Source organism: Mastacembelus armatus, chromosome 3 (assembly GCF_900324485.2).
Source record: "Mastacembelus armatus chromosome 3, fMasArm1.2, whole genome shotgun sequence".
NCBI classification, from domain to species: domain Eukaryota; kingdom Metazoa; phylum Chordata; class Actinopteri; order Synbranchiformes; family Mastacembelidae; genus Mastacembelus; species Mastacembelus armatus.
In genome coordinates this window covers 12239840-12265262 of record NC_046635.1, presented here as the reverse complement: position 1 = coordinate 12265262, position 25423 = coordinate 12239840, and the positions used below count along the sequence as shown (strand labels likewise).

At 39.1% G+C, this 25423-nt stretch overlaps 3 protein-coding genes across 3 annotated transcripts; all 3 read right to left on the bottom strand.

Moving 5' to 3' along the window:
• Window positions 1-4687: 4687 nt before the first annotated feature.
• Window positions 4688-10540, bottom strand: slc38a8b (solute carrier family 38 member 8b). Its single transcript, XM_026320289.1, has 10 exons — window positions 10352-10540; window positions 9431-9629; window positions 7609-7765; window positions 7419-7523; window positions 7263-7320; window positions 6241-6355; window positions 6021-6168; window positions 5740-5942; window positions 5386-5437; window positions 4688-4790 (listed from the first exon to the last, which is right to left on the bottom strand). Exons 1-10 carry the CDS (start codon window positions 10538-10540, stop codon window positions 4688-4690), a joined length of 1329 nt encoding a protein of 442 aa, XP_026176074.1.
• Window positions 10541-13591: 3051 nt separating this feature from the next.
• On the bottom strand, window positions 13592-16623 carry nrn1lb (neuritin 1-like b). Its single transcript, XM_026320339.1, has 3 exons — window positions 16569-16623; window positions 14899-15046; window positions 13592-13895 (listed from the first exon to the last, which is right to left on the bottom strand). Exons 1-3 carry the CDS (start codon window positions 16621-16623, stop codon window positions 13592-13594), a joined length of 507 nt encoding a protein of 168 aa, XP_026176124.1.
• Window positions 16624-21886: 5263 nt separating this feature from the next.
• Window positions 21887-25368, bottom strand: thap11 (THAP domain containing 11). The gene has a single exon (XM_026319830.2). It carries the CDS (start codon window positions 25014-25016, stop codon window positions 24183-24185), a length of 834 nt encoding a protein of 277 aa, XP_026175615.1. The 5' UTR covers window positions 25017-25368; the 3' UTR covers window positions 21887-24182.
• Between the last annotated feature and the right edge of the window lie 55 nt (window positions 25369-25423).

Genomic DNA, 25423 nt, shown 5'->3' with positions numbered 1-25423 from the left:
TCCATGGTGTGTTTACTGTGTTATCTTTGACTAATATTTCAATTTGTTTGATGATCTGAAACATTAAAGTGTGACAAACATGCAAAAAAAAGGAATCAGGAAGGGGGCAAGGGGGCCAACACTTTTTCACACCACTGTATATGTACTTTATGATTGTTATGCATGCTTTGCATAGAGAGAAACCACCACAACCCTGTTTATTGTTCAAATCACCTCATTATGTTTCAGTATTGTGCTGCAGTTTATAATTAGCTGTGTTTTCTGTGGTGTCCCAAAGAAATAAGATGGTACTTTTAAGCATGTTTAATATATTAGTGACATTACAACTACTTTACAATAAATATTCATTACTGCTCAATAAAAGTCATGCTTTGTATTATTGTGTGTCTCTGTTCTTTTTTTGTATCAACTAGCAATAATTTAAGAGCAGGTTGCTGCTTCTAGTGGCATACGTGCATAGTGAAAATGGAAATGCTAACTCAGTAAAAAGCTAACTCAAATAAACCTTGCATAAAAAAAATAATAATAGCTCACAAGGTTAAATCTATTGTATCTGTACAGCTCTACCGATAAATGATAAAATAGATAGGTAAATTGGTAAATTAGTTTGTTAGAACAGATTAATTACAAATATTTAAGGGAATTTTATTTTGAAGATGTGCAGAAGGATATTAAAAAAACAAAAATAAAAATAGGCCCATAGGGGACAAGGAAAGCTCCACTGAGTTTAACAGTATTCAAATCAAATTCAACATCATAGCCCATATATCACAATTGATATTAAAAAGTCTGGGCTTTTAAAGGTCATGTGTGTGAAAAAATGAAGTCTGCACTGCAAATGGAAAGAGCGATAACTATTATCCCTAAAGGGCAGCTACTCTGAAGGTCCTTCCAGCATTCAGCCTATACTGGTCTTCACTCTAACCAACCATGACTTGGGAGCAAACAGGGATACTCATTCAAAATTGCAACAGAAATATGTCCTTCAAACTGGCTGTATGTGTTTTATGAATTTCCAACAACAGAATGCATAGCACAAACATAGCAGAAAAGAATTACAGCAAAGTTCAAGCCTTACTTAGTGGCATAAAGATCTGGCAAGTGGACATACACAGTAATGCGTGCAAGCATGGATGCATTGCAGCAATCAGGGTGTGCCTCACAAATGCAGAGCAGTGAGATAGTCAGTGGAGGCTGTGTTAGCAGAAAGAGGCCATCTGTCCACTGTGCAATGCAATACAAACTACTTCTGCTACACTATTTGTAACCAGTAGTAAATCACACAGGGAAGGGGAGCCCTTACTTAACTTGCAGTACTTAGTGTACTTAGTGATAAATGGTGAAACGCGTATTATTTTTGCACTAAATATTCTGCTAACTTTCTTTAGTCATACTGGATTCAGGATTCACCAACAGCTACATGATAAACGATTAACCAATGTGGCTGTTTACTGCTCAGCACTGTGGTTGTGTTTTAGGCCATTAGTGATGGATGTAATATAAAATGATCCTGCTATGATGACTCACTACATGATCCCAGGAGAGGTTAATGTAAACCTCCTCCTTTTTGGATTGGATACTACTTCTGCTGAATTAAGAGACTATTCTACTAATTAAAACACAGCATTAGGATTTATGACAAAACATCACAAATGGACATATTGAAAACAATCATGGACATGGTCAACAAACGTGAATATTTCCAGTTTTAGACAAATAAACAATAAGTTGTGTAAACTGTGTAGTCATGCCCTCTGCAGGTGTGACAAGATGTCTTCAGTAGAAAGATATTACACAGAAAGACACCAATTTCAATTTCAACTTAATTTTGTTGCATAAAACATAAACTCTGCTAATCAATCAATGAGATGAGAGGTTAAGAAAGAAACAAACGAAAGTTGTTTAAAGTAATAAACTATCAAAAGATTTGTAGTCGGCATGCAGTTTAATCTGTTATTTTATTCTTATGGCTTATTCCTGTAGCAGATTTTGGGTATAAAAAAATTGAATGTTGTAGTACAGCAGAGACACCGTTACAAGATTTAAAGGCTGTGCGATAAAGGAAAAACATTACTGCATTTTTAGTATCACACATAGGATTCGATGTTAACCTGAATCACTGAACTCATAAAAAATGACAGAGGCCTCTCCTTCACCCGAACACACTGCAGCCATTATCCTGGAGAGTTCAGCTATGGAGGGAAAAGATCTGCTGTGACCACTTCAATAAAAGTAGAGCAGCAGATTGATAGACACATGTTATCTCCATCATGATGATCCTAGTCTCTTGGTTTTAACCTTTATGCATACAAAACAAGGTCATACACATATATGTGCTGGCAGTTGCAGCAGCTATACAGAAACACCCTACTTTTTTTTTTACAGAGAAAGTGACAGACTGTCATAAAACTGTCAGTTATCTGCAAATTAATTAGGAGCAACCCACACACATACACAGTAACAGAAACACCATGCAGCCATCTGTTTTCATTCAGGCCTGACTCTCTTATCAGGAACAATTAAACGTTTAAAGCAACTTGCTATTTCATTAATTAGCACAGCAAGAAGCCGGCATTACAAATAATCATTTAACAACAAAGTAGCTACAGGGGACAGCATAATAATGAGGAATGGAAATGATTTTTCAGACAATGAAGATTTTCAGACAATGAAAAGATAATGTAATGCAGAGGTTAATGGATGATTTTCGCATTAGAGCTGGCAATTTCTGGCCCACACTGAGATACAATAATTACTTGATGGAATCTGTATCAAGAGAATAAATTTTGGTGATCCTCTGACTAGATTTAGTGTTACAGGTAGGTTTAGGGTTAGCATTGAGGGCTGATGTTAACCCTGATCCTGGAAACATTTGGCAACATCTGGCTGAGGTTAACAGTCCACAATCTGCCATTTTCGTCAGCAGATAGGTCCCTCTGCACAGACCATCAAACACACGTCTTATTGTCAGTCTTTTTTCTTCCCTGGTGTGAAATAAAACAACGCCTGTTGTATAGATAACTCTGAGATACTGAGACAGGACAGACATTCTTCCATTCTTGAAGGCAGAAAAGTCTTAATTGGGTTAAATAGAGAACTTAAGAGCTAAAATCTTGCTAGCTGTGTTTCCAGGATTACCAAGTTGCCTTCACAAACTTCTGACCATTTTACAGGCAGTGCAGCAGGAGGTTTTGGGCTGTTTTTTTTTTTTTTTTTTTGGCAGCATTTAGTGGATTTAGTCATTTGGTCAGCCCTTTCAAATAATCCCATGGGCTAAACACAAGTAGAGTCTCACAGTTAGAGGTTTTGCCTTAAGGACATTAACGCTTGAGATGAAAAAAACGATTACATAACTGGACTGCTGATAAGAAGCTGTTGTGTTTCTAGATGGTCTATTTCTGAATGAAGTTCTGAGTCATGGGCAGCACGGTGGATTAGTGGTTAGCACTGTTGCCTCACAGCAAGAAGGGCATGGGTTCACAACCCACCAAGGGCCTTTCTGTGTGGAGTTTGCATGTTCTCCCAATGTTTGTGTTGGGTTTTCTCCAGGTACTCTGGTTTCCTCCCACAGTCCAAAAACATGTATGCCAGGTTGATTAGTGACTCTAAATTGCCCAAAGGTGTGAGTGTGTGTGGTTGTTTGTCTCTTTGTGGCCCTGTGATGGACTGATGACCTGTCCAGGGTGCCTTTCACCCAAAGAGAGCTGGGATAGGCTCCAGCACATCCCTGTGACACTAAATAGGAATGAACAGGTATAGATGATGGCTGGATGGAGTTCTGAGTCATTTTTTGTGTACAAAGACAGATAAGTGGCCTTAATTTCTGCAAAGTTAGCATGGCTGATCTGGTAATTTTGAGTAGATATCTGAAGGCACAGATGTGGCAGTCATTTTCTAGATTTATTGTAAATCATTACTCACACGACTATGTAAGAGCATGTGCATGCTCACAGGCAGTATGCCATAACTCTTTTTTAAGCCTGAAGTCAATAAGCACTGATAGTGAGCCTACCTCAGCCATACACTCTGCTCCATTAAGGCTTCAGTGACTGAGGGTGTTGTATGTGGAGGTCTGTGAAAAAAATCTTCACTCATTTCTCCACCCCGTAGATGCATTTCAAAGACAGTAAATCCATCAGTTTGTATTGGACACTGTGTGGTTTAGTTAGATAGGGCTCTGTCATCTCAGAATTATCACTTAGAGAATAATAGACACCAGAAAAACAGTTTTTCCTTTCTTATCTGTTTTGCCAATATGCAGTTTCACATATATGAGTGGATATCTAAGCAAATATATAAATAATCCCCCAATGGTACAATACTGCCCCCTGGCAGTGATGTGCAACCAAAAATAATAACACACCAACGTGGCAACATATTGTGCATATAACACTAGTATAGTCAAGAAACATATTCAAACAGAAATATTTGTATACATATATATTAATTAAATGTGTATATCAGGGTTGTATATGTGTATCACTGTTTGTGTGGCTTAATATAATTGTTAAAAGTGTCAAATCCAATATTTCACACCAATGGAAATATTATATTATACATACTAAATATATTTTATATCAAATACATAGATGACTAAATGTACATGTACAACTAAACAGGAAGAAGAAAAAAGTTGAGTGTCACAGTGAGGCAGCTGCAGCAGATAGTAGTGACAATGGCTACCTAATCAGAATGAGTAAAAAATCTGGATGACAGCGATAGTGGTACTCTGTCCAAAGACGAAGGCTCCAACTACAATGGTTATGACTCCCCAGACTGTTAAACTCACCCTGGAATGAATACAAACAATGTGATTATTATTAATACTTAGAGTTATCATTATAAGTACTCTTCATTGCTTATCATTCTTACCATGCTCCTAAACTAAGACAATACATCAAATCAGTTTTTGAAATTAAAGCTACTCATGTCCTTGAAGAACAACCCTGAATTTCTAAATACGGAAATGTGTTGGAAATATAGTTGTAAAATGCATCTATTTTCCCCTTGATTACACCTTATTAAATTCCTATGCTTCTCATTATGAAAAGCAGCACTTCATACATGTTATATTTTTGATATTTTATGTATCCTGTGTGCCTTTTTCCCCTTTTTTATTATTTGTTATTTGCTCATTTAACTTGAATTAGCTCTTGTGTGCCCACATTTGTTCCGTTTGTTGTTTTTTTCCCTGAGCTTCACAAATTATAATACATTATGCAAGAAAAGTAATGACACTGTTAGCAATTTCTTGGTTTTCTGCATAAAGTGATATTGAAATGTGGTATGATCTTGACCAAAAATATCAGCAAACACATTTCTAAGCTGATAAAACACAGCTGATAAAACAGTTGTAACCCAAATCACAGCTTCCTTCACACTCACCTCACTCTTGGAGTCACATTTTCAGTTTGCATTATGAACACTAAGCACAGACCTGTAATACACAAACACACACCAAATTGCCTTCATTATCAAACATCAATCAAACTCTATTTTCATGAGGTTGTTCAATTTTGAGCTGAAATGAGTCAATCAATGGATTGACAGAAATTCTGTTTATAACTAATTAAATGAATAAAATTGTATTGTATTTTTTAGCTAATGCAGTTTAAAGTAACTTAAAATGACTGACAAGGTAAAAAAGAGACAGTATATTGTAAATATGAAATACAATACCATGCCCATGCAATCATGTCACCACAAACACAGATGCTTATGTTATGGTTGTTTTCATACCAGGAAAAATGAATATGAAAAAGGAGCTGATTCCTCCAATGACACTGATGACCTTTCCCATGTCAGGGACGAACATGGCAATGAGAAGAGTAATGGCGATCCAGATCACAGTGAGAACAACTCTGCAGCGACTCTCAAAGGACTGAGTGACAGTTCCCCGATGCTGCCTTTGAACTCGTAACATGAGGTTCAGGATTACAGACCTGTTCCGTGCACAGAGAGAACATTTTAAGTGTTAAAACACACGTGATACAAAATAGCTCAGCTCTGGTGTCGCTTACCTTCCCAAAAGAAGTATAATAGGATAGATGGTGATAATTGAGATTCCAAAAAGTAGTCTGGAAATTATCATTACCACATCATTTCCTGGATATGACATCAAAATATCTGAGGCAACATCTTGCCCAAACGTCAGGAAGCCGTACACACCTGAGAAGAAGCAAGTGGATATGAAATGCTACTGTCAAGTGAGGTTTTGTTACTTTTTAGATGCAAACTCACCAGTGAGTGTGTAGATCAGCAGACAGAAAAACATAGAGACCACAGCAATGAACACCCAGTGGGACAGCTTCTGGTTTTCCATGCTGCTGTAGATCGCTATACAGGCTTCATGGCACTGCAAACACGCACAGACATAGAGGAGGATTAAAGAGGATGTTTCCTTATTATTCAAAAATGAACACTTTTGATTTTATTTGCTGACAGTGGACTGTAATTTCTTGTATAAATACAGACACAACACCATTCATCTTTGCATACTTTTAGCTGCAGTATTTTCTCCTTTTGTCCTACTTATCCCCTACATATCCACTAACAGAGCCAAGCCAGGCCATGATCACTATTCAACATTATCTTAACCTGTGATCGCGTGCCATTCAAATCCCAACCTGCCAGTCTTGCCTTTGAATATATGGGGGGAAAAAATCATTAAAATTCCCCATAAATCAAATATTTGCTTTCCTAAGTATCCATATAAGAACTGCTTACAACATTCCGAAGACGAGTCAGTTATGTACAGATTGATAATAGTGATTCAGGCAAACAAAGCTCCATGAACAACATATAATGGAGGAACATGAGATACAGTTAACAACTTCAGAAAAGCTGGTAAGTAATCTTTAAGATTTTCTTTTAGTTTGTCAGTGTTGTGGTATTCACAAATTTGTAAGTACTGGAAATTTTCTGACAGTAGATTAAATATGTCTGATCCCATGAAAATTATAAAAATTACTTTTCCAGTTCATTGTTAACTGGTTTGGTTTTCTGCCATTCTCCTGTTCCCTGCAGGACAATTCAAAGTGCTCTAGAAAAAATAATAGCTCCAATTGATGATTTGGTATTTAAATTTTTTTTTTGAAAAGAAAAAAAATATCCACATGTTTTTGGTTGTCTGTTATTGTAAGTTGTTTGTGATCCCAGATTTGATTACACACATTTAAAAATAACATTAACTCAATATTAAATCACTGTAGCAGCAAAAATATTATGTATTCAGCCTATTATGTGCCTGAAGACAATCTGACCTGGAAGCCAAAGCAGATGGTCGGCACAACACTGAACATTGATGTCCACAAACTTACGCTGAAAGACACAGAACACACACAGACATTTACTGATGAAAACGATGCAACAGCTGCAGAATATGAGGAGCCTGTGACAATAAAAACAGCAATACTGACCCATGACTGTGCTCTGGAGTTATAATGACTGTGTGGCTCGCCATCAGGAAATATTTGACAATCACTGCCACACAGAGGTATGTTGCAGCCAGCGTCCCCAGCACACTAACAGGAGGACAAAAACAGTTCAGATACATAAAAACGTTTGCTCAGCTGGAAGTCATTCGGACCACAGGTAAGCACCATGTACCTTGTGTATTTCTGGATGCCGATTTCTTTTGGGATGGACAGTGGTAGGATGATGACGAGGCACATGATGAAGAGGGCAAATCTTTGGTCAGTGTACCAGTGATATGGCATTTCTCCCTCACTCGACCCAGTCACCACCACATATAATGAAATACACACTGAAAGAAAAGGAAATGAGCATTATTTATTTTCTGTAACAGGAAGGCATGAATGTACAGGAACAGATAACAAAACTCACCAAATCCTACGAGATCCTATGAAATATGGATGCTTTGATGCGGTGGATGAACATAAAAAAATAAAGAAAACAAAACATCTCACATTTCTGACCTTTATTTTTTGGTGTTTTTTGGTTTTAGTTTGTTTTTGTTTGTTTTTTTTAGCTAGGGGTGTGTGTTTGTAAATCCAATCAAATGCTCTGTTTAAAATCAGAACAGAACAAAAACATTAAAAGGATTTGAGGCGTTTCAAATTGACAAAACAAAGAAGGAGAAATGAAAATGGGTTGTGTTAGTGCCCCCAGTCACATGTTTATCCTAATACTGGCTAGAATGAAAATTAAAGTGCGTATGATTTATGGTCTGAAGGAGATTAATTTTTTTGATATGGGAAATGGCTACTAAATTGATCACAAACTCAGTATGGTACCTTGATAACATGACAACATTTAAACAATAGAAACGAATGCTGAGTGGTATGAATACACTAATGTTCTGTTAACACAGATGTGTATATCAATGGATACAAATAGTAAGAAAAAGTGAACCTTTTGGAATTACCTGCATTTCTGTATAGATTTGTCTTAAACAGGTCAGGTCCTTATTTAAGTCACAATAATTAAGAAACACATAGTAATCCATAGCAAATACATTATGAAAATGTTAAGTGTATTCTGGACAGCACAGAAAATGAAACATGTTGTCCATGCAAGACATCACAGAGGAGACCACTGTTTGGAGGGTGAGGTTTGATGGTGTGAAAAGGCACTGCATACCAATGTAAGACCATCATCCCAAAGGTGAAGGATTATGGAAGGAGCATGATGATGTGAGGCTGTTCTGCTGCCTCTGGGCCTGGACAGCTGCCATCATCATAGGAAAGGGTGAATTCCTGAGTTTATTAAGTTATCCTACAGGATAATGTGTAGCTGTCTGCCAGCTGAAGGTCAGTACAAGCTGGGTGATGCGGCAGGACAATGACTCTAAAAATTAGATGATATTGGAGTGGTCCAGTCAGATCCCAGACCCTAATTCAATAAAGATGATGTGAAATGACCTCTAGAGAGTTGTTCACACCAGAAAAACCAAGAATATGTCTGAGCTGCAGTACTTCTGAGGTCTGAGCTACTGGAAGAGCTAGTTTGAGGTTAGTGCTGTTATTAGCTCAAGCATACTGTGCTTGTCCATAGCTGTGATTTAATTGACAATCAGATTGCACTTTATGAGCAGTTATAACAGAAAACCAGGTTCTACTACTCCAAAAGGTTCACACCTATACTGACACTTTTTAATATTAAAAGCAGATGAGGTGCTACCATGTACCCTCTGAGGATTTTGACAGGCACAAGGCTTTTTTTTTTACTGTTGTCTGTTAATGAATGAGCAGTTTTAAATAATACGTTACTTGCATGAATAAGGAGGAAAAGTGTTTAAGTGCCCAAAATGTGATTTGAGATGGGTTTTTTTTTTTTTGCACAGAGAGAAGATAAATAAAAAAAGAAGTCTGAACAACATGAATATTGCTGAAAGTTGAAATGTTGTTGATCTGTTGAAAGTAATTTCACACATTACATCATTAAAAAAAAACAGTATGGCTTGACTCACATTTGTCCAGCTGGTCCTGCACCACCACCAAGAAGGCCACACATACCATGAAGAGGTTGAAGCAGAAGCAGACTTCACAGAGCTGACCCACAGCCTGTCCACACACCTCCCTCACCACATCCTGGTAGGTTGTCTGTCTGCTCACCGATGATGTGTAGCCAAGGATAACCAAACCACTGATGAGGAATATAAGGGATACCTGCAAGGGCAATGTAGAGAGGATCTCAGCTTAATCACTATTCACAAACTGACAGGCTAATAATGGAAAACACACGCCTACACTCATGACTCAGAAACATACAACTTACAACTAAGTTTCATTCATCGATAGTGCATTGTTTGTTTTTATGTCTGCAAAAAATCACTAAGAAGTTAATCAGTTAATAAAATAAGTTGCCTATTAAATCCTGATTGATTAATCAGCTAATTGTTTCAGCTCAATCCAAACCCATGCACCATGTGCTGCTGTATGTTTATAGGGGAAACAAAAAAACTGAGAACAAAAAACTCATGGAGATTTGATGGGAACCAACGCTTAGGGACAGCCGACCTTTTTGACCCCTGAGCCCATTCTTGTAAAGCGTCTGTGGTTATGTACCCACACATTCATTAGATGTAGCTCAATGAAAGTTCAGGTCCTCATCTAACTGGAAGCTTCATTAGAGCTCCCCTGTGAAAAGATGTGCCTCTTTCACACCCAAGGGAGACATGGGGTGCAAAGTCTATAACCTGTGTATACACAGTTTACAGGCTAACTGCCAGACAATCCACACAAACCTCAGAACAGTCAGATATTTAATGTTAAGGGTCAATAAAACTAGAATTTGTTGAAAATATTGTAGACTAGTCATGCACATCCCATTTCTAAATGATGTAGCCATACTAACAAGAGGAGTCACTACTGTGCCATCCTGTACTCACCAGCTCCACACTGATGGCAGTGATCACTCCCCCCGCCTTCTGAAAAGCCCAAGGGAAGCTGAGCAACCCGGCTCCCAGCGCAGACTTCAACATGATGAACACCGCGCCGAACGGGCCGAGCCGCGGCGGGTCCGCATGAGACGCAGACCGGGCCAGCAGGCTGATGCTCTCCCGGGCCAACTCCTCCATGACCCTGGACCAACTCGCAACAACGAGATGAGAAGCTTCAAGATCTTTTCTATGAAGAATCAGAGTAAATGCAAGTTTTCCCAAGTAGTCCAGCTGTTGGGTTCATCCTGTTGCAAAAAAACTTGGTGAGCGTCAAACCGCGCTAATATATGTACCTGCACCCACGCGTCCACACGTGGTCTCTGGAGTTTTTGTCCCTTAAATATTTCACTCTGAGGTGGAAAATGTGACACTAAAGTGAGTGTGTGTGCTTGTGTGCGCTCTGCCTTTATCCCTTTAAGTTTGTCTCGCTATATGGGCCTATCACTGAAGAGTCAGGCCAGTACTGCTGAAGTTCTAATATACAGCTGTAGGACCAGGGTAGATTTATTTCTCCCTTTAAACAGACATTTCTCTTTGTTACAAACGTGGTACCAGCAGAAAAGTGATGACAAATAAGCTGAGTGAGAAGAAAAACTCTTATAAATTCTAAAATGGTCAGAATAATAGAAGACTAGACAAGTGGAATTAAGTTACAAGAAAAGATTAGGTGATTGAGCTGGCTAGAGCCAATCCAGCTGACACTACATGGGCGGAAGGTGAAGTACACCCTGGACAGATAAACTGTCTATCAAGGGGCTTTTGTTTATTTCCTCTATTTACAAGTTTCCAGAGGAATGATTGAACATTCATAATAAAATAATGTGTGGTATGGTACAACCTACCCCACATAATGTTTTATGCTATAAACCATCTGTTATGGAGAGCAGAGCATTGGTGAAATCGCACGATTTCCATCTCACCGATTTTTAGAGGGGATAAGGTAAGAAAAAAAAAAAAAAAAGCCATTGCTAAGTTTTATGCATTTCAACAGCTGGGCGAAAAGATTTCATGGGGATGTAGATTTTCTCAAGTGAAATACAGGACAAAGAGAGATTACCAAGGTGTACTGGGGACAAGACTTTGTAGCTGATCCTCCAGAACTGTGCTGTTTTGTTTTTCATGTTTTGGGATTTCACTTTTGTTGAAACAAGCCCTCATTATTTTTCATTGAAATTTACTTATGTAAAACTGTGGAGTAAAATCAAGAAGATGTGTGTCATGACATATTACAAAATCAAAAGATCCAGAGCGACAGTGGACAGTTTTTAATGAAATGTAGGCCTACATCTATTTGCTTTGTGGCAGTTCAAATACATATATTCATAATATTCAAACATTACAAACTAATAATTTTAATAAATTTTCCTATAAATTTGTTTAACCTGATAATCTGACAGATTATTATTGTAATTGGTTAATTTTTGTGTTAATTTTGTTGTAATATGTTTGAATTACTATAATATACCTGTGACTAAGTCAGTCATTATTTACTGTTAGTTAGCTGTTTTTAGTTAATGTGTCTTTAAAGCATAAACTATATTTTTTTATGATGGGAAATATTTTTTTAAATATTTTTTAGTTCTCGTGTTTAAAAATCAAACCTGACCAATATAATCTCAAATCTCTGACCGAGGCTCAGTCGGATGGTAACAGATTTGAATCACTCACTCTGAACATGGTGACCTGCCATGTTTTGTGCAGACCATGCACACTATCGAAAATTAGACATCGTAGCCAAATCAGGGTTATAATCTGGCATTTAAACATGTTGTGTGTCTGACTTTTGACATGCACTTTGACTGATTTCAGATCAGAAGTGCATACTGCAGCAGGAAAAAAAGTGTATAAGACTAGAGCTGGCAAGTATGTGAAACAGCACTATTCAAATCAGCCTCTGAAACTGAGAACAATGAGAACCTTACAAAGGCAGTGAGGTGGTGACCTTGTATTTAATGAATGTAACTCATGAATCTTTAAGTAGAAGCAGAATATAAAGCACAATGTCCACACAAGGCTTCAGCGACCTCTACAATAACTTCTTAAATCCAGCATGCTGGAATAGTGAAGTTTTCACCTCAGAGTTTGTGTGGTCATACCTGTTCACATCATGTCACATATCATAACATTGCTGACATGGCAACACAACCAATCATCATTCACTTCCCACCACTGTTTATCCCTAATGCTCTGAGGGCACTAAGTCTGTTTTGAAGGGTTTAAAGGTGCAACCTGCTACACTGTGGATGAATAAAGACAGATTAATACTCATGGCTCTACTGTTATGAAAGACTTTAAGAGCATTAAGACTGCACACAGACACATACGCACAACACCGACACCAAAACGCTTTAACAATAATTCACTTTAACTCACCATAACACCTTTAATTTTTGTTGGGTTAAAAATCAGTGTTCCACTCTATAATACTGTGAAAAATATTGCATTTAACCAAAAACAAAACTAGAAAATAATACAGTAAATAAATTGTTGAAAACCAGTGAATAAAATACAGTGCGTGATGGCAAAGCTGATGTTGCTTATTATCAAATAAAAGTTATACTGCGTCAAATAAAATTGCAGTGACTGTTAATGTAGTAAGGGACCCTGCTCCTTCTTCAAGCCACTGGCCGCTGTACTTAGAAGCTACATGTTGTCATTTGCATTTTAAACTTTTGTATACTTTTTATATTGTGCCATGGTTGATATATACTGCCACACAGGAGACGCATTACATTATTAAACTGACTCAAGTGAAACTTAAACCAAACCTAAAACCAATGAAAGGAGTCGCACAAAATGACAATTTTACACAAGTGATAGATTTTAGCCACATATTGCACAAAAATGCTGCTTTACACTATACAGCACTGTAATAATGCTGTAGTGCAGAACATTTGTTTAATTTAGCATTTGCACAGGATATATGCAGTCCATGACTAAGTTAGAGTTAAACTGGTATATATCATTTAAATATTTGTTTTAATGAATGCAACTTATTTTTCACCAGTGCAAGGCCTGTAAAATTATATCAGTAATAATCTGATGTGTTTAAGACATCTAAAAACACCGAACCAAAAACCAGTTAATAAAATCCTGAATTAAGGATTAACATTCAGTCATGATGAGCATGATGTACAAAATGTTGTATTTTTGGATCAACTGGCAGTCATCATACTGACTGACTGCCAGCTAACTCTTGAACAGAACTAGTAGCATGCTACATACAGGAAACCACAGTGTGGTGAGGGTGGGGCTGAGCTTGTAAGTTTCCCCTTTCAGTGTTTCCTGGTTGGTCTGGTCAGAGGTAGGGGGGCTCTGAGGGGCAGGTACAGTACTGGGTGGGAGGGTGGTGCGGCTGGCACACATGTCATAGAGGTTTCCAGAAAACTGCATCTTCCTCGACTCTTGTCTTAGAGACTCCCAGACAGCTGCTGCCTCTCCAGGACAGCCGGCCAAAGCTGAATTGGCACAAACATGGAAAGCATTCCAGGTCCTTCAAGGAACCAGAAAAGGAAGCAATATCAGCAGAAGATGAATAAATTAATACCTGTAGCATATCGTTCACTAGGAGAGTAAACTAATTGTGTGTAAATGTTACATAAAACAGAGCAGAAGTTTAAGCATAATTAACACTCCTAAAAACTGTGTTTTTGCAGACCTTCGGAGGTTTAATCCCTCATATTGGTGCAGTAATCTGGATGTGATGCCAAGGAGACCAGAGACTCTGAACCAAACCAATAATCTTGCAGACCATAAACCCAAAACAATGAGTTTAAAGATTCTGTAACTGCACAACTGCATATTCGGATCATAATTGTCTGCAGGTTGGTTTGAACACACATTCATTGTGATTACAGCAAAACAGAACAAAAAGGTTCCTGTCTTGTTAAGTCTCTGTTAGCCTGAGATTCATTTAGCTTACAGTTACAATGCTAACATGCCAATGCTTAGAAAGTATAAAGTGTCACTGTTTACTGTGTTACCACATTAACATTCATCGATTACCATTAGTGAATTCATTACATACAATTATGATGCAGTGATAAATATCTTATCATGATCATCTACAGATCATGTGCCTTGCTGAGGCAGGAGTATGAAGTAGCTGCTTTAAAATGTGGTGTGCCCTGTCATCCTTTGGGAATTCATCACTTGTACATATTTTGAAATCAGCTTTTATCTCTGGCAAAGATCCCCTTAATATGGAAGTTTGCTTCCATTGCAAAAGGGTGGTGACACTTGTGACCTTAACAGCTCTCTACATTTATTCAAGATGTCCTGTATTTTCAAAATCCTAGAATCACTGATTTTCTCTGTAGGTTTTAAAATGTTTGTTTACAACTGCCTCTAATCATATCATATCTCTGGTAGAGTTCAGTATGTGGTTGCAGATGGTAAAGGTGTTCCTTAAAGACCTGTATTAGGTCCACTGATCTGTACTTTAAGCCAAAGAAAGGACTAAAGGAATGCCTGAAAGGTTTCAGGCAGACACACACCTGCAGATGGCATCAATGTCTTGTGTGTCCTGGTCTTTGGTTGTTTCCACCAAACTGTCCCCAAGTGTGACTAAACACTGAGCAAAACTCTTGTAGATAGAACCACATGAAACAGGAATTGCTGCTCCAAAACACACAGGTACCAAGCCTAGTGGAGAGAAAAGAGAAAGATAGTTTTGTCAAAACTGGTATATGTGAATAATAAGCCGATAACATAGTATGTGTGTATTTGGATTTGATTTCAGAGTAAAACACAATATGATCAATTCAGTGCTTAGATGGATAAAACAAATTCACAAATATGTTGTATTCTATTCATCTGGAGGAATTTAATCATCCTCAGAGCCAAATTCAGTTTAGGACTATAAAACCAGGTATAAGCTGTCTGAGTCTGACTGACCAGCTCCCACATAACACATCCCTCTGAGCCTGGTTTTCACTGAAATATTCCTAAAAAGGTGTGATACGTGGTTTAACAGAAATATTTAACCCCTGACTTGAAATAGTACATGTGTACATTAACCTGTACACAGGTATACATTGTGCTTAAGTGAGAGCGCTTATTTGCTCTGTTGTTGGCTCTTAGGACATCTCAGAAAATGCAACGTCAGTGTCAGCAACCTTGCCTAATCTATCTGAAATATGATTTCAAAATCCATCCATCCACCCATCCATTATCTATACCCGCTTATTCCTATTTAGGGTCACAGGGATCTGCTGGAGCCTATCCCAGCTGTCTTTGGGTGAAAGGCAGGGGTACACCCTGGACACGTCACCAGTCCATCACAGGTGATCTCAAAATTAATTTAATGAATACACTTTTCTGCAATTACCTTTGTTATTTTCAATTTATTTATACATAAGCTAAATTTATACTAAATTTATGGTTTGCTTTTCCTTCACTAGTTATGTGTAACTCTTCTATTTTTTACAGTTTAATAATGGCTAAATATTGTTAATGCCTGTTTTCTTTGATTGCTTAGTCCTGTATTTGCCTCCTTTTTGTCTATGTATCACAGATAATAGATATACATCAAAATAATTTATTAATAATTCTACTGGCATTCCTTCATTATGGTATTGTCTGCAAAACATAAAGTATTTGTCACTGTGAAATTTCAATAAAGTTTTTGCATGTTTCATTCAGACTGTTTTCAGCCTCAAGTACTGTCAAATATTATAGCTTCTACAATTTACACTCAAATACATGATGTTACACACACTGAACGTACACACACAACACACACACAGAAAAGAGAGGAGGAGATGAGAGACACAATCAGAGCATGAGGGAACATTAAGCATTTCATTAACGTAAGTGCATTTGTAAAACCTTTCCCTCCTCAGTTTCAGAACATGCTGAATGAAATATTCTGTCAGCCATCTTTATTACTTAATCACTTTGAGCTTTTTTCTGACAAAGCTGCCAAAATTCCTCTGATCAACCTGAGTTTCTCCCTGAGTTTAGTTTAAAGACAAGATTTATGTACAGATACGGACACATGATAAAAATCTGTAAGCCACCATCAGTACCAGAGCACACATTTGGCCAGGTAGGAGCAAACTGAGCACTTATAAACTTTTTTCTAAAAGACCTAATTGCACATAGTCTCACACACACACATACAGCATGCTCAGTAAACATCTGGAGAGTAAAATTGCATCCTTACTGAGGCAGAGATTGATGAGCAGAAGCATAGTCGCAGTGCCTGCGTGGGACTTCATTGTTTGGCTCAGCAGAGTCCAGTTGAGCTGAGTCCCACCTCTGAACCAGGAGCTCTGATTCAAAACTCCCTTTTGCTGTCAATTCAGAAGTATAAAATAGCCGCTTTAAAATGTGATGTGTCCTGCCATCCGTTGGGAATTCATCAGATTGCAAAAGTACAGAAATGACACAACCCAGCTAGATTAACAGCGGACAGGACCAATGCATCCCAGAGAGTAAGAGGATGTTGTGTATGTGTGTGTGTATGTGTGTGTGTGTGTGTGTGTGTGCGCACTGGGGAGGGCACAAGGCAAGAGCCACAGAGAGCTTGGAAACTGCAAACCAATGACAGCATCACAACACAGCACACTGGATTACAGCATTCTCATTTCCGGTCTTTAGTATTTAGAACATTTATTTGAAATACCAATAAAATAATGGTGATTGCACACCCAAAACATCTATCTGTCGCTACAATCTGGTTTTACTATTAAACAATGAGTTATTACCAAATGACAGTAGAGTGAAAGATTACCAGAGGTGTCAGGAGAATTCTTTTTCATGCAAACAGATGGGTGATGTCCCAGCGAGGATAAAAGAATCAAGTTCACCTGGGAGTCCAGCATAGATGCGGAGCACCCTCTGAGAATAGAAGCAGCCCATGTGAGAAAGATCTGCCCCTATGTGGGTCAGGAGGAGTTACTGAAGAGCACTGTGTTGTGATAAACAGTTTTAGAATAAAAATGCTCAAAGATGGTTGATTGTAAACCATCTCTTTCAATCGCAACCTGCCTTATTTGAGCTCCTCAATTACATCCCCATTCTGTCCCTTTCAGGCTCCAGATCTTTTGCTATAATCCCAGATGGCTCACACTGTATGCATTAGTCTAAGTCCTGGTTCACATCTGTATACTGACACAGGAGGAATTGTAACCCATTGTTAATCTGCATCTTAAAACAATCATTAAATACAGAATAATCTGAAGCTGCTGCTGCCACAAATCAGTACATCACAGGAGTTACTATGTTACTGTGAGCCTTTCTGAAAATTTCTGTAAGCTCAGCAAATGTGTTGTTTTTTTATCTTATTACCTTTACAGATGTGCACAAGCTTTATGAATACTGTATGTTAAAGTTTTTTCACTGATTTTCAGAGCTATTTCAGCTTTTGTGATTTTTCTTGTTGATGCAAAGGGCTGTGTACTTTTGATGTGCTACTGGGGGCTATTCTGGGGATGTTTCAGTGTTTGACGAATGCCCCAATGCAACAGAATATCCTTACATTTTAGACAATAGTTTGGTTTAATAAACAGTTTAGTCCTTTCATGTTTCAATATAATAAAGCACAGACAAAGGTCTGTAGCAGTTTTCAGAGTGTGGTGTGGAAAAAGTTGACCAACCTGCACAGACCCCTGATTTTAACGCCATCTAACACCTATGGGATGAAATAGGAACTCCAACAGTGAGGCCTTGCCTAAAAAAAATCAGGTTTCAAACAATTTGGTGTTAAGTCTTCCCAGAAGAGTGGTTACAGTATTATTCTTCAAGTATCCACACAAGGCTCTTGGTTTTTAACACCAGGAACCTTGTGGCTTTTCTGTGTGGAGTTCTCCCTGTGTCTGGTTTTGTCCAGTGACTCCCACAGTCTAAACACATGCCAGTTAGGCAGATTGTTGATTCTAAACTGGCTGCAGGTGGGAGTGGTTCTCTGTAGTAGACTGGCGATCTGTCCAGCAAGAGCTGGGATTGGCTCTGGCCCCGGTGCTTCCTTTGACAGGATTAAGCAGTATAGATAATGAATAGATGAAGGAATTACATTTCTGTTGGTGTGTGTCAGGATGTCCTCTCACTAAGAAATTACACATGCATACAAATTTTCACTTACATTTTCTTAAACTATGGTGCAGTTTTTCTGCGCAAAAACTATATATATATACTATATATATTATAAACAGTTTGTTCTAGCTGTATTATACTGAATCAGGCTGTAGGGACAAATATACTGAGAAACTTCTGACATTGTGCACCTCTCAGCCTTGCTGCAAACAGTCACATTTTCACTAAAATACCCCTAAATATTAATGCTTCCAGGTCACTCAGTACATATAATCCTCTTCAGCTCACATGCAAGCGTGTGTATTTGTTTCTGCACATTTCAGTGCACACCTCCTCCCCTCTCCTTTAAATTGTCAGATTTAATTTCATTGAACTAAATGTACTATACCTTCAGAAACAGGCATATGGTTCAAGACAATGGCACATGCCGATTTTTGTAGGCACTATTATGCTCTTTAGTACTGTTTATTTATTCGGCACTAAATACATTTTAAAATTTGATTTGAAAAATGGAAATATGTTCTTCTACATTACTTTTTAAATTTATTTAAAAAAAATAAAAATATATATTTTTATTCTTAAAGGTTACCTACATGGAAATGGCTATACAAAAAACACTGCAAATGCATTGTATTATATCCACAAATATCAGTTCAAAGGATAAATTAAGCCGTTGGAAAATTAAACCTGTGGTGAGCTTTAATATAATGACAACCTTTTTTTCCAGGTGCAGATATTACATTTTTACTGTCATTGTACTGTATATATGGTACTAAGCATTAGTTGCACTTACAGTGTTTTACTTGATGCACATTACATAAATGCTCTCAAAGGATGAGACAATCTGACATGCTGTTTGGCCTGAATGTAAAGATGACATGTTTTAAACAGCAGCAGCCACAGAAAAGGAAGATGGACTTGTGTAAGTTTGATTGACAGTGCTGGATTAAAGCATTATGCAACACTGTTGGGAGTTTAAAAAAATAAATAAATAAATCAAGATGAGATTAGGATGTGGATCGTAGCTCTGTTCAATGCTATCTATCTATTCATCCATCTCTCTCTCTTTCTCTTTAACACATTCTTACGACGTTTAAAATTATGCATTTTACCTAAAGGTCCCCATTACACTCTAATGAGATTCACATTCAATATTTCAGTGCTTTAATATCTGTAACAATGAAGCAAATGACTGTCAAAGCTACCAAGAAATAATCAGACAAATAAAACAAATTAGGCCATCTAGACAGGAGGTAAAGCTTCAAGCTTTAACCCCACGCCATCTAGAGCATGAAAGCCATACTGCAACATTTGACTGCACCAATCAAAAAAACACATTTTGTTTGTTTTTACTGTGAAAAAGTCAAACATATACAGTGTGTATAAAAAGTATTCACCCTCTTGGATGTTTAACCTTTTTATTGACTTTATAAATCCATCATGGTCAATCTTCTTCTTTTCCTTTCGGCTGCTCCCTTCAGGGGTCGCCACAGCGAATCATCTGTCTCCATTTAACCCTATCCTCTGTATCCTCCTCACCCACACCAACTATCCTCATGTCCTCCTTCACCACATCCAAGAACCTCCTCTTTGGTCTTCCTCTAGGCCTCCTTCCTGGCAGCTCTAACCTCAGCATCCTTTTACCAATGTATTTACTGTCCCTGCTCTGAACATGTCCAAACCATTTCAATCTGGCTTCCTTGGCTTTTTCTCCAAAACATCTAACATGAGCTGTCCCTCTGATGTCCTCATTCCTGATCCTATCCATCCTCGTCACTCCCAGAGAGAACCTCAACATCTTCAGCTCTGCTACCTCCAGACCGTAGTATGGCAGGCTGGGAGATGTGTTTCTGGGACACTGGAATGCAGCACTGGGCTCCACAGGGGACTGTTCTTGCTCCTTTCTGTTTACGGTCCACGCATCAGACTTTGTGCATGGTGGATGGGAGGAGGAGTACAGGAACCTAGTGGAGGCCTTCACTGACTGGAGCAAAAAGAACTATCTTCTGAACACCACCAAGACTAAGGAGCTGGTGGTGGGTTTTTGGAGATCAAAAGCACCATACCAGGCTGCACTGATGGACAGGAGATAGAGACTGTACAGACGTTCAAGTACCTGAGGGTGGTACTGGACAAAAAACTGGAGTGGTCTGCCAATGTGTATGTAGTGTACAGAAAATGGCAGAGCCGCCTCTTCTTCTTGAGACGACTCGGTTCATACAGTGTCTGCAGTGACATGCTGTGCATGTTCTACCACACTGTCATGTCAAAGTACACTGTCCTATGCTGCTGTCTGTTGGGGGAGTGACATTACAGACAGAGACTTTAGGCGCCTGGACAAACTGGTGAAAAAGGCCAGTTCTGTGCTAGGAGCAGCAGATGTGGAGGAAGCTGCTTTCTATATTGAACAATAATAAACACCCCCTCTATGATATGCTGACTAAACAGAGTAGCAGCTGCAGTGGGAGGCTCATCTCACTGCGCTGCATAACTGAGAGGTTGTGGAGATCCTTTGTCCCCACAGCCATTAGACAGTTTAATGGTAATTGTTGATATGTTAGTTATGCTATTTATGCTATATGTTATTAACTGAGTGCCTTTATCTGTTAATTATATCTCAAATTTTATATTTTATAGTGAAATCTCTATGTTAAAGTTAATATAAGAGCTGCAGGACAATCTGAATTGAATGGGATGAATAAAGTATCTATCTATAATATGGCGTTTTGGCCAAAAGTAATAATTTTAAAAAACCCTTTTTAATGTCAAAGTAAAAACAGACTTTTACAATTAAATAAAAATATGTAATGTTAAATAAGTGATTGCATAAATATTCACCGGCTTTGAAATGACTTGACTTCATTCAACAGAGGTCCAGCCAATTGGTGCTAGTAGTCTCCATCAGTGTAAGTGGGATCACCTGACTGCAGTGAATGTGTCTCAAGTGATTGTAGTATAAACACAGCTGTGTCTGGAAGGTCCAGTCACTGATTAATTAGTTTTCGTGTCTACCATTACATCATGAAGACAAAGAAACACTTCAAGGAACTCAGAGAAAAGGTTATTGGAAAGTAAAAGTCAGGGAATTTCCAAGGTTCTGCACATCCCCTAGAGTTCAGTTAAATCCATCATCAAGAAATGGAAGGAATATGGCACATCTAAGTTGGAGTGACCGTGCAAGGAGACCAGTGAGAGGCCAGCACCATATGACTACTCTGAAGGAGATACAAGCTTCAGCAGCTGAGATGAGAGAGACTCTCCATACAACAGCTGTTGCCCAGGTTCTTCACCAGTCAACTCTCCCATAAAGTCAAACCTTTATAGGAGAGTGGGAAAGAGAAAGCTACTGTTGAAAAAAACTCATATTACATCTCGAGAAGAGTTCGCCAAAAGGCATGTGGAAAATCTTGGAGGATAATCTTATTCAGTTTGCAAGAGAATTACATCTTGGGAGAAGATTTATTTTCCAGCAAGACATTGACTTAAAGCATACAGCATAAGCTACACAGAAAAAGTTTAAAATCAACAAGGTGAATGTTCTGAAGTGGCCGAGTCAAAGCCCCAACCTCAATCCAATAGAGAATCTGTGGCCAGACTTTCAAGAGGGCTTGAGCAGTTTTGCAAAGAACAATGGAGTAAAATTGAAGTGTCCAGATGTGCAAGCCCGACTGAGACCTATCACACTGTGATTGCAGCCAAAGATGCATCTACTGACTGGAAGGGGGTGAATATTTATGCAATCACCTATTACATATTTTTCACATTACTTTATAGAAACCTGTTTTCACTTTGATATTAAAGAGGTTTTTCTTTATAATTTTACTGTCAAAAAAGCCAAATTATATTGACCATAATTGATTTATAAATCAATAAAAGGGTAAAACATCCAAGAGGGTGAATACGTTTTATAGGCACTGTAAACAGCTGATAATCCTTCATACTTCGCATGGGGACACACTGAAACTATAATACACATCTTTGTCATTCTGAAGGTGACAGCTTGTTCTTGCTGACATACAGTACATTAAGTGATGCTTTAAGCACCTGCTCATGTCACTGAGCAGGTGTATAAAACACCACAGCAGTATTCAGCATTGAGGTTTGAATTCATGTTTTGTTTCCATCACATCTTTATCATTTAGCCTTTAAAATGATAAACATTTGATTTGTATTTTATAAACTTTTTAACTGCTCTGGTGGCTTCTCTATAGGATATCTATCCTGCCTATGCATTATCATAATTATTATTCTCTCTCTAGGCACTGTTCAGGTCATTGGTTTATTTTTATTTAAAAGTAATCCCCCCCCCCACATCTTGTTGCAAACCTATTTTACAGGGCTCATTTTCCAATTGCAATCTTAGATCATCTGCTGTCAGCCCTGAAGCAGATCCTGAAGACGGGAAAATAAGACTTCATTTTTTCTGCTTCAGATATTTGAAAGAGTGTGCAGGGTTACATTAGACTAACAAATTCAATCGCAAACTGAATTTAAGTAAGTCGTTTCCTTTACAGCTATTCTTTTCCTTCGCACATTTTAGCTTTCTTAATGTTGACAACTCCTTTGTAACCTCTGCTTGGAGTTTATTTGACAGTGTGAGCCAAGGTAAAAAATAAAGTCCAGGATCTCTTGACACAGTCTGCTTCTGTGTTGTTACAGTGACACTGGACAAAATCACAACATATTTGTTGGCATCAGAAAATATTCAGCATGAATCAGCACTATTTCAAAATCACATTTACTTCAAACTGAGAGCAGAGCACATCTGTCAGAACCATTTCAAAAGTCTGAAATGTAATGTAACGTGTTCATAAAACACTTGTGAAAAGGACAGATCTGACCATCAACAGGCACATACAATTCACAAATCACACAGAAACAAGCTGGTGCTGTTTGTTTCACAGAACCTCCTGAAAACAAACATACACGTTCAAGTTGCATAAGGTATCTTAAGAAAATGTATTTCCCAAGAGAAAAAAAAAAACTGTTACAGAAATGTAACTTAATGAATGTCTTCAAGAAACATCCCTTAAGATTTGATCTTTTGAGTGCCCATTATAGTTTGAAGGAATTCCTTATGGTCCCTTTCTGTTGTACAAATGTCTTCAGCAAAACCAAAGGAAAAGACCTCAGGGTACTTTGACAAGGCAACTCAGATTAATTGATGGTAGAGCTTTATTTGACTAACACTGTAAGTGCACCAAGAGTAGTGTTTATGGTAAGGTCCTGTTGATACTTCATCTTGGCAAACTTTACCTCTAGGATAATGTGTGAGGGGTTTCTTGCAACAGCCTCTTAATTTCAACTCAAACGGAGGGAATTACAAACTTTGTCAGAGAAATGTGATGAGAAAAGTTTTATATGCAACTGGGAAGTTTTGGGTATTTACCCATTAGTCCGTTTATAAATATGAAAGCAGGCCTAACTTGTATGCCTGTGCGAATTACTGGATACTTCTCCGTTGAATGAGTAAAACCGGTTTTATTGGTGTTATTGACCTTGGTTGGGCTGCAGGCCACTAGTGGACTGTGCATGTTTCTAAGTGATTAGCAATGAGGTTATTACTATCAGCTACATAAACTAGCCAGCCAACTATTTACATCAGGCCTACGAAAAACCAGCTTTACTTGTCATCGCTCATAGTTTTATACAAAATAGGGCTGGATCTGCCTTCTTCAAAACCCTTGGCGTCAGCTCCGGTAGTAGAGTCTCTGTACGGGGCGTCTCCGGTGATGTTTACCCATCAGATTTTCTTCCGGACGCTAAAAGCCACCGAGTTGCCGTACAGCAGCCGGTCCCGTTCCCGCACCTCCTCCTGCAGCTTGGCCTCGGCCACCCGCAGCTGGCGGATGGTCGCCTTCATTTCCTTCATCTTCACCTCCATAAGTGCGATGATGTCCCGCTGCTCGTTCAGTTTCCGCAGCAGCTCGGCCGACGTGGTGCCGGTGGTCAGCGAGTACGAGTGGTCCAGCGGGCTGCTGGTCACACTGACGTACTGCACGGCCGGCTGGTGCGCGGTGGACGCGGCTTCGACCGATGAGCCGTCGGGGTTGAGCTCGTCTGTGCTGGCGATCGGCGCACTGAAACAAGTCCCCTCTGACTGGGCGGGCAGCCGCGCCGTGCCCAGGTACTCCCCGTTCTGGCCTATCTGAACCACGGTGATGCTGTCGTCGCTGGCCTCGCCGCCCGCAATGGCCTCGGCTCCCTCTGCCGTGCTTCCCAGCACGCTGGCGATGACAATCCCGGAGGTGGCTGCAGCACCGGTGGCAGGAACCGCCGCGGACACTTTCCTCCCTCTGCCCCGCCGACTCCTACGCTCGTTCACCCCCCGCAGGGGGAAGAGGGACGGTACTCGGATACTGTAGGTTTTCCTCCCGCCGGCGAAATGAACGCTGCAGACTCGGTGTCCTGTGGTGGGCTGAAAGGTGCTGAAGCAGCCGCTGACCCCTGCCCGGGAGATGTTCCTCAGCCACAGCTCCCTCAGCGTGCTGTCCTTAGGAAACGTGTAGAAGCGCAGGTCCCGGTCCCGGTGCGAGTTGTTGTAGCAGCCAGGAACACAACAGGTGAACCCGGGCATGTTTACTTCAACGCGGAGGATAGAATCACGCTGTTTTGGTGAAGTTTGTGTTATTTTATTGTTGTTTCTTTATTCTGTGCGTTGTTATCAAGCTCCGCGGCCTCCGAGCGGAACTACACGTCCCACAACGCTAACGACTTCCTGTTTATTTTTCACCAAAAGTGAGCCCCTGTTCTTCCGACGAGCAAATCTACCTGAGTTTGTCCGGACTCAGAGCATACAGAGCTTGTGATTATGCAGAATCCGAGACTGAGCATTCATTTTCGGCGGCAAATGTCTTGTATTTTTTTCTTCGCGGTGTTATCAAGCAAACCGTCCTTCACTGAGAACTAAAAGTCCCATGATGCCTTTCGCTTCGTGTGCAAGTCCGTTGGTAGTTTAGCGCCCCTGCTGGACAGAGGGTGGTA